The sequence below is a fragment of the Melozone crissalis genome, unplaced genomic scaffold (genome assembly GCF_028551555.1).
Source record: "Melozone crissalis strain CALT ecotype California unplaced genomic scaffold, PUWL_Pcris_2 ptg000060l_1, whole genome shotgun sequence".
NCBI lineage: Eukaryota > Metazoa > Chordata > Aves > Passeriformes > Passerellidae > Melozone > Melozone crissalis.
Window position 1 is genome coordinate 982,191 of NW_026535838.1, and position 13,019 is coordinate 995,209.

Here is a 13,019-nt window from a genome sequence, read left to right on the forward strand (position 1 = left end):
TCCATGATCTCTATACAGCCAGCAAGGGCAACTCAGCTGCTTCACATGAATGGTGTGTTTTCATTCTTCATGTCACATCCCTAATTAATACTTTAAATTAAACTTGGACAGTGACTAGTCAATGCAGGATGTCTTTGCTCAGTCCTCCTCCCTCATGACAATGCTCAGGGCAGTTTTGTGTGTGCTTGGAGCCCAGCCTGGGGATGGGGTGTGGGCAGCAGGCTCTGTGCCCCTCAGGGCCTTCAGGGGCAGCTGGAGGGTGGCTGCTCTGCTCCACAGGGGCATCTTCAGGAGAATGAGCTTATCCTTGTGGAGCACAGCAACAAGCACAGTTTGTTTCCTGCTGCTCCTTGAGTGCTGCAGCAGGAAACAAACAACCTGAAAGGCTGTGTGCCCACACAAAGGAAGAAAAGCATACAGATAATGACTCAAAAAGAAAATATTAAAGGTTCAAAAGCTAGGTTTGTGCACCAACTCTTGACATAAAATGCTATTTCTTGTTTGTCATTTTTATGTTCCCCATGCCACAAGTACTGCACTGCTGAGACCCTTTTCTGCCAATAAACTCTTTGCTGATAGACTCTGATTCTCTATAAATCTTTGAAATTTATTTGATTAAGTGCCCCAGGAGCTATGTGCCATGCCTCAAGCACTTCTCTAATGCTCTTGACAAAGCAGCTAAGGACCAGCAGAAATAATCTCTCAGGTCAAGCTCCATCAAAGCCCAAATGCATCAAAGCCCACCTGTGCTCCATTAGGCAGTTCATGGAGGGTGAGACCTGGGCAGGAATTTCCCATTACAAGACCAGAGAAAACAGCCACTTGAGGTGAGGTACTAGGAAGGAATTGTTCCCTGGCAGGGTGGGCAGGCCCTGGCACAGGGTGCCCAGAGCAGCTGGGGCTGCCCCTGCATCCCTGGCACTGCCCAAGGCCAGGCTGGACACTGGGACAGGGGAAGGTGTCACCAGCCAGGGTCTCTGCACAAATCCCAAACAGGACAGGCTGTTGGGAACTGCCTGGACCTGTTTGATTTCCCAGCATCACTCTCAGTCCATGGCTATGGCAATGGGAAGGTGCCAGCAGCTCACATCCCAGGCAGCAGACACAGAACTCAATGTCACAACTCACTTTATGAGCTTTGTGACCAATCACACAAAGCAAAAGCACACTGACAGTATTTATATCTGTACAGTGTATATTCTATAGTGACAGTAGTTCTGTCCAACCACTGTGAGCACAGGTACCTTTGGTTAAACAATGCTGGCTTATTTCAAATGCAATACCTGCTTGTGAGCCCTCAAACACAATGCACAGAGCTCCGTTATTAAGCTTCAACCTTCCTAATATCTTGCTAGATAAACTTTTCTGTAGTTTAGGGAGTTATTCTAGACAAGCATTAATACACAGACCATTGTTCTATTTGTCCTTGCTTTTCTACAGTTTCAATAATTTTTCTGCTGCCCAATCTCATGGCTGCTGCTTGGCTCCAGTCACAGTTCTGCTGTCTCTGGGGCTGCCTTCTGCAGCTTTCCCAAACCCTCTGATTTTGTGGGTTCCCACAGAAGGTGTCCCTGCCACGGCAGGGGTGGCACTGGTGGGATTCCCTCCCAACCCAAACCAGTCTGTACCTACAGCAGGTGCCCCTGATCTCACCTGTGACACCTCACACCTGCAATCCTTGGCTGCCCCAACAAAACTGACAGTGGGCTCTGCAGGTTCATGATTCTGTCACTCCTGCAGGATCAATGCACACCTGAGCATGCCTGATATAATGTTTCTCTGGAAACATCAAACCCAAAAGGGAGCAGATAACATCAGAAATAACTTACAGCTAATATTTATACACAGAATTACTTTACTAATGAGATTTGCTGGAATGCAATTTAAGAGTTGCATGCTCATCTCTCTCCTGCAATGCCTCTTACAGTCTGCCTTCAGCCTGAGGTTTAATTAAAAGATTAAAGGCTTAAACAGTCACTTCTTTTGCCTGCAAAAATGCCTGTGGGAAAGACCAAAATGCACTGCATATGGCACAGAATCTTACCAAGCCAAAGCTCCCAAGAGGGCACAGAGTCACCTACTGCCCAGCCTGGTGCTGATGACTGATGACACATTTTTAATTCACTCTTAATTACTACACAAAAATATTGAGCTCCTAATGAGAAAATATCAGCTATATTACCGTAATAAGTCTATCAGTAAACAGGGGTAATGAAAGTATTTTTTTTATCTACCCACTGTTCAGGGACCTTAGGTGGACCCAGTAGAGAGGAAAGAAAGAGGAAAGAAAGCTGACAAATTATGCCAGTTAATTTTTATCTATTTTATGTCTACTCTGTTTTGAATATGCTGTAAGTTTTCAGTGTACACCTTTAAGAGGCATCTGTCCTAGCTCTCATTCTCTCATTCCAGTTTTATGCTCTGCTTTCTGAACCAGCATTTGGGCCTCGAAATTACTGCTAATCTACCTGGTACTTGGCCATAACTGCATGAACTACTGGAATATGTTTCAAAATTTATTTGTATTTATTTTTATTTTTCTGTAGAAATGAGGAATTTATCCTTTTCTTGACCAAGAGGACTATAAGAAATTAGTAAGACTGAAAAGACTAGAGCACTCTCCCTTGCTGATCCCTCTGCCAAGGAATCTGCACCTCTGCTGCTGCCTGCAGTTTCAGCCTTTCCTTCTCCTTTTCTCTGTGAAATGCCGCACTTTTCCAAAATACAGCCAATCCTGCAGAAAAGGATTGTATCCAAACACAGGAGGGTAACCCATTCCTCCTTTGTTCACCCATACCTTCAACCCTAGAAATTACAACTTTGTGATCTGAAGACACAAGCTTAAGCTAAGTGCTGTGCAAATCCAGTTTAAAGTCATTCATCTCCTCACTGTGGGTTTCTGGAAAAAACAAAATTACATTCTCCTGTGAGAAAACAGAGTTTTCTGCTCAACAGGCAGCCACCTAAAGCTGAAATAAGGGAAAATTCTTGTGCTATCCTGACAGTGAATGTCTAACATTCCAACCTGAGCCAGTTTCTCAGATTGTCATTTTGATACAAGAATAACAAACAGCAGCTTTGCAGTGTAAAACAGCCCAATAAAATAACTGACCACAGACCTTAACCTTCAAAGGCTTCAGTTCATCCAGGGATTTGAACATTTCCCAGAACATAAACCAATAAATATCTGTGCTGACCCAGCAACAAAAGTTAATGGAGCAACTTATTTAAATATGGTTGTTAAGTGTCCTGAAAGGGTCACAGCTGTGAGCAACACAGCCCAGTGGAAATGACATCCAGGGCTGGTCAGCTGAGCAGGCTCACTGAAGGGGATGCTGCCCTGGCTGTAGCCATCAAAATCCATAAATATTTAAGATTAAATGTAGCACAGGTAATCCTTTAATACTGACAAGAAAGCAGAGCAGTAAATGCTAAACAATCTGTTCATCTTATAGAGAATAAATCAAAGGGAACCACCGGCACAGGAGCTTCAGATTGTTGCAGATGTAACAGAACTTAAGAGGGAACAGGGCCTGATTTTCCCTTCTCTCCCCAGGCTTACATTCAAATTAAAACCACCAGGAAAATGTCACCCTGACACTCTGCCAAGAATTATTAACTACCCAAACCACACAGGCAGAGAAGAGTGAACAAAGATAACATCAGTCTGCGTGTGTGTGTGTGTACAACCACAGCCTCTGGTGCCCCTTCAGCAAACAAACCCTCCTGTGTGGGGTGTGAGCATTATGAATGTATGAACACTGTGCTGTGTTCACACAACTTGCTGCTTCTTGGGAAAAACTTTAAAAATTAATAAAAAAGAAGAAGTTACAATTATTTGCACTGCTGCTGGCTTGCTCACAACTCACCTGGGGAGCTCCCAGCCCAGTAAATGTCAACCTGGAACAAATCCCACACCAGTGCAAAATAAACCAGGTGTGGCCGCTGCCAAACAGGTGATATTGGAGGTAAATGCTGTCTGGCTGATTGAGCAGGAAGGTGTTAAACACCCTTTTCCACTGCCCGCAAAGCTGGATCTTAAGGGTGGCCGATCCTGTCTAGATACACACATAAAATTCCAGGCTGGGAAAGAGAGGACAGCACATTTAGGACTGCATCAAAGCAGAAAGCAAGCAAGCTGCAGGAGCAACAGGGACCTCACGCTGTGGCTGAGCTGTAACTACACCAGCAAAGGAGGTGGTTTTAATTTCAAGAAGACATACTGGTCCCTTCTGGTTTTATTTCCTGGCTTTTACACGGCATTCGTAAATAATTTTTTTATCTGCAGTCAGCGCTAATTGCTCTTAAAGGCGCGCCTGTCCTGCCAGGCAGCGGCGCAGCGCTGGGAACTCTTTGGGCACATCTCCCTCTAGTGGGCTCAAAACCCCGGAAAATCGGCAAAATCCGCCAATTCATCTGGGGACACTCAAGTGTTCGGGATAACTACCAGGGGAAGTGTAATATCCTTTATAGGTTTTATACAGCGTATGTATAATGCATATACCTTTATAACACCAACCAGGAAGCGTCATGGGTGTGAAAAATGTATATTTTATGATTGGCTTTTCGCAAATATTACGAGTATTATATGTGTTGTGTTAGAAAGTAATGGTGTATTAATTCTCCTAAGTAGTGTGCTAAATATAAATTTAGGTTATAAAAAAATGTTAAAATATAAACTATGCTATGTAGGATACTTTTTTAAAGAAAGGACTGGCAGTGAGATAGCAGTCACAGGACACCTGAATCTTTCAGAGAAAGAGAATTTATTGCCCCATTTTCAGAAGAAATGAACATATTCCCGCGTCGAAGGCGCTGTTAGGATTAAGAGAAAGAAGTTGAAGATGACCAGACAGAATCCTGTGTTTGAATGGGATTTATGCATCATGGATGAGGTGTATGAATATGCAACAGGCTGTTGCTTTTAAGGGTTAATCCTCTGTTAACGAGGGGCCTTTCTTGGGCTCATGCTGCCCAGAAAAAGTACCCGGACTGTCTGTAACTCTTTCTTTCTATTGTCTCATATTGTCCTAGTCCAAACTGTTATTACTTTAATTGTATTACTATATTTATAACCATTTTATTACTATTAAACTTTTAAAATTTAAAAGAAAAAAGTGACTGACATTTTTCACAATGGGGATCCAGTAAAATGCTAAAAACACAAGAGGCAGTAGCCTAACCTGAGGCAAGAGGGAAGCATTATTTGGCTTATCAACATTAATTTCAGCTGCTGAGTGGCCTCCTCTGATAACAATACCGGGGATTTACTGGGTGACCCCTCACTGTCCCCAGGTGAGACCGCACCTGCAGAGCTGCCCAGCCCTGGAGGAGCCCTGGGGCTGCTGTGGGGCATGGCTGGGACCCCAGAGCTGTGCTGGGCCCGGACCCCAAAGCCCCGAGCCCGGCCCAGAGCCCCGAGCCCAGAGCCCAGAGCCCCGTGCCGGGCCCAGCCCAGCGGGGGCAGCAGGGCAGGGGCCATTCTGCCCCTCTGCCCCTCAGGCAGAGCCCACCTGCAGAGCTGCCCCAGCCCCGGCCCGGCCCAGCAAGGAGCTGCAGCTGCTGCAGCCGGGCCAGAGGAGGCTCCGGCACGGGCACAGGGATGGAGCGGCTCTGCCGGCACCAAAGGCTGCCGCGGCCGCCATCGCTCACCTGGGCACCAGAAGCTTTGGCCTGAGCTCGGGGCGGCCTCGCGGGGCCCGGAGGGGCCGCGGCAAAGACGGACACGGACGATTGCCGAGGGCCGCGGGGACGGCGGCCGGGGAACGGCTCCCGGTGCCAGAGGGCAGGGCTGGCCGGGATCTTGGCAATGAGGAATTGTTCCCTGGCAGGGTGGGCAGGCCCTGGCACAGGGTGCCCGGAGCAGCTGGGGCTGCCCCTGCATCCCTGGCACTGCCCGAGGCCAGGCTGGACACTGGGACAGTGGAAGGCGTCCCTGCCATGACGGGTTCCCACAGCCCCTCCCGCCCAGCTCCCCGCTCCGCCTGCTCCTGCTCCTGCTCCTCCTCTTCCTCCTCCTCTTCCCGTCCGTCATCACCGTGCGCGGTCCGGCCGTGCCCGAGCCGGTGTCGGAGCCTTTTGCGGGGCCTTTTGCGCAGCCTTTTGCGGACCATGACCCGCTGGGCCCGGCGCAGCGCCCCGCCCGGGGCCCGGGCTCTGCCCGCCACCCCTTGGGAGCAGCTGGCGCCGGGCGCGGGGCCGGAGCCGCCGCCGCCAGCCCGGAGCAGGAGGAGGAAGAAGAAGGAGTACGAGAACCAGGACGTGAACGGGTTCGCGGCACACCGCGGGGAGCAGCAGCAGGAGGAGGAGGAGGCGCGGAGGAAGGACAGGCGGCGGGAGAGCAGGAGGCTGAGGAGGCAGGAGAGGAAGAAGAACGCCATGGTGAGTCCTGCCCTGCAGGCGCGGGAGAAAAGGGAGAAACCCTTTCTGCTCGGCGTCTGGGGAGTGTGTCAGCTGGCATGAACAGTGAGCACAGTTGCACCCTTTGTAATGAAATGTGTCGGGTTAAGGCTGGGGGGATGCCTGTGATAGCTTGTCCAAAGTAATCCGATCAAAGCAATACAATTGCAAGCTCTAATTCCTAGTGAAGCTCGCACAGAGCACGGTCCTCACTCTGTGGGGAAGAGACCGTAGGTTCAGCGCATCCCACAGATTACGATGGAGTCTTTCCAAACTTCTCCCTGCTCCTGACCCACTTTTATACCGTTTATTTGCTTTCAGGTGGAGATTCAGCGATTTCAGTCTCGCATCTTAGTTAGGGGTGGTCGTACCTGGGGAGTGGGTTGCTCAGGGTCACCCTGGGCTGGGATGGGGTCAGAACAAGCACAGGGATTTCACCCCAGCTGCTGATCCCACACAGCATCCTCCTTTACCTCCCTTGCCTTTCAGCTGCTGTGTGGGATCAGCTGCAAGGTTCCTTCCCCTGCAAGGATTTTGGCACGGCTGCGGGGTCTCTGCCCCGCTCCCATTAGTCCTGCCTGGATTGTGCTCTGTGTCGGGGTCCCATCCAGGGAGCAGCCACTGTATTTTCCCCTGAAATTTCCCCTTTTAACTCCCAGTCGTTTTCCCACAGCATTGTTAAAAGAGGTGCAGCTCTCTCTCTCTCTTTCCCTGTGGTGGTGCTGCTGTGGGGCTCAGCAAGGGCTCAGCCCTCCCCTGCCACAAGCACAGCGTGTTTCAGGTGAAAGATGTGAAGTTTGGAACAAAAGGAGGCTTTCAGGTCCAGTCGTAGCCTTTGGCATGGCTCTCCTGGCTCAGTACTGTCTTTGAGGAGTTCCCAGCCCCTCTTGGTTCCTGGCTGAAACTAAGTCATGCAATTTCAGTGTGTGATTCATCAAACTGTGTGTTGCTGCTTAAAGGAGAAAAGTGTCCATGTTTTGTGGTTTGATGGCAGGGCATAAAGTCTCTTCCTGGCTGCTTTTTCCCGGGGACAAAATGGTGTTTGCCCTTTAGGCCCTGGGATTTCCAGGTTTTCAGCACCGTTCACGGAACTCATCACTGGATTTTGCTCTTCCAAGGTGTGTTTCCACTGCAGAGAGCCTGGCCACGGCGTGGCTGATTGTCCTGCAGTGCTGGAGAGCCAGGACATGGGGACGGGGATCTGCTACCGCTGCGGCTCCACGGAGCACGACCTCGGCCAGTGCAGAGCCAAGGTGGATCCAGCTGCTGGTGGGTCTCAGGAAGTTTCGCTGTGTGTGAAATGCTGGGCTCTGAATTGTCCCAGTGCTGACCCTGAAGCTTTGTGTGCTAGAAATTTAACTTTTCCAGTATTAGCAGGGAGCCCGACAGTAAGCTATAGCATGAAGTGATGAAAATATTGTCATTGCACTGTGTTGGGTCTGTGACTTCACCAGGGTTTTGATGTGGACCATAAACCCTGTTGTGGAACTTTGCAGGGCCATTTCCATACGCAAAGTGTTTCATCTGTGGTGAGATGGGACATCTGTCGAGGTCGTGTCCGGATAATCCCAAGGGGTTGTATGCTGAAGGTGAGTGTTCTGAGTCACTAAATTTAGTGAAATTAAAATTTCTGTGTCCTTCCTACCTGACACAGAGCAAAGTAACTCTGCAAGAGAATGAGAATGTGGCTAAAAGGAATTGCTGTGTATCTTTCAGTAAAAGCAGAGTTAATTCTGGGGAATTCATTGTCAAATAAATTACCTGGGGATTTCTAATTTAAGGGTGGGTTTAGTATTAAATGACAGGATGAGGTGCAAAGTGTGAGACTTCGCTTGTGCCTCAGCATCAGGACATGCACCAAGGAACAAAATCCTGTGTGAATGTAGGCAGTGTGTATCTACATGCACCAAAGTAGGTGGTAGGAACATTCTTACACATTAGCTTAAAATTCTGGGAATTACAAAACACAGGCTGCCACTAAAGGGAGAGCATCTTCAGTCCGAGTAACTTTAATGAGAATTGGGGTCTAACTGAAGGTTTCACTCTTCCATTGGCTCCAACAACCAGCATTCCCTCTCCTGGTGTTTCCCTGCACAAACGTGGGGCCTTGGCAAGCTCCAGAGGGTGATCTTGCAGCACAGCTGGAGTGCAACAAAAATCACCTTGCTTTCAAGTGTTTGTATTGTGGGATTTCGTGTTGTGTAGAATTTCACATCTCAGTACCTGCAGTTGGATTACCTGCCTCTCAGGAGCCCCTGTCAGTTTCATAAGTTGCTTTGAGTGTGTGTTTCAGCAGAATTCAGCCTGTTTCTCAAAAACAGAGCTTCCAGCAAATCAGAAATACCCCGTGAGCAGTGGCTGGCGTTTGTGGTGCGTGGTGCTGTACAGCACAGCGTGATCCCAAGCAGCTGTGTCCCTCACAGACACAGGCAGGGAATTTGGTTGGGTGTTTTTTGGGCGTTTTGTGGTGTTTTTTCCCCTAGATGAGTAACAGCTTTCTGTGTGAACAGGTGGGGGCTGCAGGCTGTGTGGCTCTGTGGAGCACTTCAGAAAGGACTGCCCAGAGCAGCAGAACGCAGGTGAGCTGCAGGGCTGTGGGGTGGCTGTGGGGTGGCTGTGGGCCCAGCGGGGTCCAGCTGCTGCTCCGTGGGGCTGTGGGAAGAGGGCTGGAAGCGGCAGAGGTGCCCTTTTGTTGGGACAGCAACAGGGAGGGTTCCTCCTCGGGGAGGGTGTGCAGGAGGCAGTCAGTTGCGGTGCAAAACTAAGGCAATTCTTTTTTTTTTTAAAACAGAAAGTTCATCTTGTGTGTATCTGGAGGCCATATGAAATAATCTGTAATGTTTTTTGGCCAGTAGCTGTGCTGCTGTTCGCAGTCTGGCAGAACTGGCTGCTGCTTGTTCCAGATTCCAGTGTGGAGTGGTGGGGCTGAGCCCAGTGCCAGGTGCAGGGTGCTGGTGTGTGCAGGGCAGGGACAAGGAAGGTCTGTCCTGCTGGATTCACAGCTCATGAGCTGCTTCCTTACATGTTCCTCTGCTTTCCATGTGGGGGAAAGATTACAGTAGGTACCCCAAACCGCCACTGTCCCACAGGAGGCAAAGCATCCCAAAAGGGTTTGAAGAATGATCCCGTTACTGGAGTGGTGACACACTTGGGCATTTTTCTGCTTAGTTTCTATGACACTTAGTTATTGTGCCCCTTAATAATAAGCCACTTTGGTGAAATTTGTGTAAGAATTATTTATGGCATTCTCTATATCTGATCTTACATTAATGATATTTTTAGGTCTGAGACCCTGTGTAGGATTCTAGGTGTGTACTGCTTTGCCAGTTTAGAATGGGTCAGATTCAGTCTGGGTGTAAACTTCTAGTATGACAGAAGTTTATGACACCAAAAGACTCTGAAATTGCCCCAAACTCATGAGCAAGTAGCAAGGCTGTCCCCACCTGAGTTTTAGAAGCCTGTAACAAGATTTTTTCTATATTTTTTCTGGTAAGTTTTGCATCCATCAGGACTGCAAGTGCTGTTTATTTTCCCAAGGGACTTCTTTCAAAACTAGCACCGCTGGTTAAAAGCAGTTGAGTTTCTTGGAACTGTGACACCATTGGTGAGAATTGTGATATTTAAGATCACGTGTGCATTGTGCAGGGTACGATCAGGTACCGGAGGACAGCTGAGAGCTGGCAAAGGAGCTCAGGCACTACAGATGCCAGTTTCCTCAGGCAGATCGGGCCAGCCTCAGTGCCCAGAGGCTGATATGGGTTGCTGCGGCATTCCCCATGGGCAGCAAGGCAGAATCCCCCCTGCCCCGCTGCCCGCGCTGGGCTCTGGGCCCAGCCCAGCTCTGGGGTCCCAGCCCTGCCCCACAGCAGCCCCAGGGCTCCTCCAGGGCTGGGCAGCCCTGCAGGTGGGGTCTCACCTGGGGACGGTGAGGGTGCCCCGGTGAATCTCCAGCCGTGTTCTCAGAGCTGGCGCTGCGCAGGTGGATTGTTGGTGAGCCGGTGTGTGCGGTGCTGGGCGCGCTGCCCTGCTGGGGCTCAGCCCAGGCCGTGCAGGGGCAGGGCTGGCCTGGCACCGCTCTCCTGTGCCCTCAGAGCCGGTGACTGTCGGCCGCTGGATCCCCGGCCTGAGCGCGGACCACGAGGACGTCGCGGCCGCGCCGGCGCCGCAGAGAGCGCGGCCCCAGCGACCCAAGGTTGTCACTTTCTGAAGGCTCCGGCCTCTCAAAGAGTTCTCCTGTGCTGCTGCACTCCAGTGCTGACGACAGAGAGCGGATCCAGAAAATCAAGCGAGCTGCAGAGGAACTGTTGGTTTTCTGTCTCCCCTCATTTTCCCGGTTTGCCTCCCAAACTTGCCTGGTGCACTGTAAAGCTGGGAGCAACAGGAGCACAGCAAGTGGCTGCTTTATTAAAGGAATTGTGGGTGTTTTCTAAAGGCTCTTGTTGGATTCTGGTTTGGTTTTGACTTTTCCTTTTAGGAATAATGAACTTATTCCTCCATATGTTCCAGCTTGAGCAGTCTTGTGAAGCTTCAGATCAGCCCTGTGGGCTGCTGGGCTTGGGGTGCAGTTCCTGATGGTTGTGGTGGTAATTATCTGCCATTAACCTAATTGGTCATGCACACTGGGTCATTTCAGTGCGTTCACTAACAGAATCCAGCCCTTCCTCTGAAACCTCTGGTGAAACACACCCCTAAGGAATTGGAGAGCAAGTGAGAAGCTTTCTTAGTTTACTTACTTATTTTTCAAAGAAAATGCTCAAAAATCTGCAGTGTTTCCATGCCTTGGTGAGCTGGGAGTAAACTTTTCTTTGTAAAAAGAAAAAACCTGGTGGATATTAAACAGAAAAATTAAGAAACCAACTCCAAACAGAGTTCCTGCATCCACCAGTATTACTGGAGAAGCGCACCCTGACCTTCCCTCACGTATTTTTCTTGCAGCAAAAAACAAATACGGGGAATTAAATTTTGTGGGGATATTTCATATTTGTACAGGTGATTATTTTTAATAAAATATTGCTAAAGAATACAGTGGTTAGAGGTCATATTTTAGATTTCTTGGTGCTGCTGTGGAGACTGAGGTAAGGGGTGTATGTTCAGTTGGTAATAATCACAGCACATTTTTAAATGGGGAAGAGGAGTGGATGTGAACGAAACCAAGGATTAATTACGGAGTTGTAGTTAACTGTTGGTAACAGCTCAAAGCTATCAGTTTAATGTGGACATTTTGGCAACAGACAGTTATACCAGCTTAAGAAGCATTTCCCTTTCTATTTTACGAATTAAGTACATTGTTTAAAAAGCGTATTTTTAGATAATTTCCCAGCTCCTTGGCTTTGTGATGTGTTCCTGCAGCCCTGGGGCCGTGGCCCTGGCCTGTCCTGGCGGTGCCAGTGCTGCCCAGTGAGGGCTGGTGCAGGCCGTGGTTGTGCAGCTCCCGAGGAGGGGCTGGTCTCCAGCTCCCGCAGAGCAATCTGAGCTGTTGGTGCTGCACAGAACCGCTGGCTAGCTGCTGTTTCACGGAGGCGTGCGTGGCTGCAGGAGGCTGTTTGGAAAGCACCTGCAGAAGGTGCTGCTTGCCAAGGGGTCAATCCCTGAATTTGCAGCGCGGGGTGCAGCAGCATCGGGGCCGGCTGTGTCCAGAGCCAACATCAGGGGTCTCCCTTGAGCAGCGCTGGGAGCCCGGGTTCCCCGTGCAGCCAGGGCTGCTCTGCCATCGCCTGCGCCGGGGAGAGCCCCGCTGCCGGCAGGGAGCTGGGAGGGGGCACCCACCACCTCGGGCCTTCTGTGCTCGGGAGGGAACGCCTGGGCTCCCAGCGTGAGCTGCTGCACTTTGTCCACGTGAAGGAAATGCTGACCCGGAATGAGATCTGGATCTGAGAGCCAGAGGCCGGGAGCTGTGTGTCTCCCCGCATGCCTGGGGAAGCACAGCCCGGTGGGGTGGCCCAGCAGGCAGAGCTGTGCCCAAAGGGAGGCACAGGCCAGGGGACACCGGAGCGGTGATGCGGGGGTCAGGTAGATATGGGGGAATATATGTCCACTTGTGTCAGGAACCCACGCATCACCGAGGAAAGCGTGGGCCGCGGCAGTTACGTCCAGATACGGACAACACTGGACAAACCAGACCAGTGAAGAGCTTTTTTTTATTTTCAGCACATCAGTCTCAGGACATTGTTAGACAATGGAGACAGGATGTTAACAGCTCGCTGATCCACAGGGAATGCCAAGGAAGGTGGGGTATTACAGAATGACATAAAACCATCTCAGTGTAGATTTCAGCCAATCATACATAGAACGACACGTATTGACAAGCATTCTATCCAATCTTAAAAAACACACGTAATGGTAGTTAAAACAAAGACTGGTTCATAAGAGACAAAGAACAGAGCTCTATTCATGCTAACCTTCTAAAGATATACATTAAATAACCTTGTTGCCATCCATAAGCCAATTCTACAGAGGCCTATTGTTATTTGTCAGGTATGCTCTACTGCTTGGGAAACTTTTCTGCTGTATTTGCAACGCTAACAAAACTTCAGTCTGAGGCCTATACTTTTTTAACCATTTCTAAAAACCCTCGAACTTTACGGATTCCAGCAAGGTGACAGCCCCAGGGCTCCCCTTGG

The 13,019-nt window shown here is 49.7% G+C and overlaps 1 protein-coding gene across 1 annotated transcript; it reads left to right on the forward strand.

Moving 5' to 3' along the window:
* Positions 1–6,055: 6,055 nt before the first annotated feature.
* On the forward strand, positions 6,056–10,830 carry ZCCHC9 (zinc finger CCHC-type containing 9). Its single transcript, XM_054287626.1, has 5 exons — positions 6,056–6,381; positions 7,518–7,668; positions 7,896–7,988; positions 8,910–8,978; positions 10,491–10,830. Exons 1-5 carry the CDS (start codon positions 6,112–6,114, stop codon positions 10,604–10,606), a joined length of 699 nt encoding a protein of 232 aa, XP_054143601.1. The 5' UTR covers positions 6,056–6,111; the 3' UTR covers positions 10,607–10,830.
* The last annotated feature ends 2,189 nt before the right edge of the window (positions 10,831–13,019 follow it).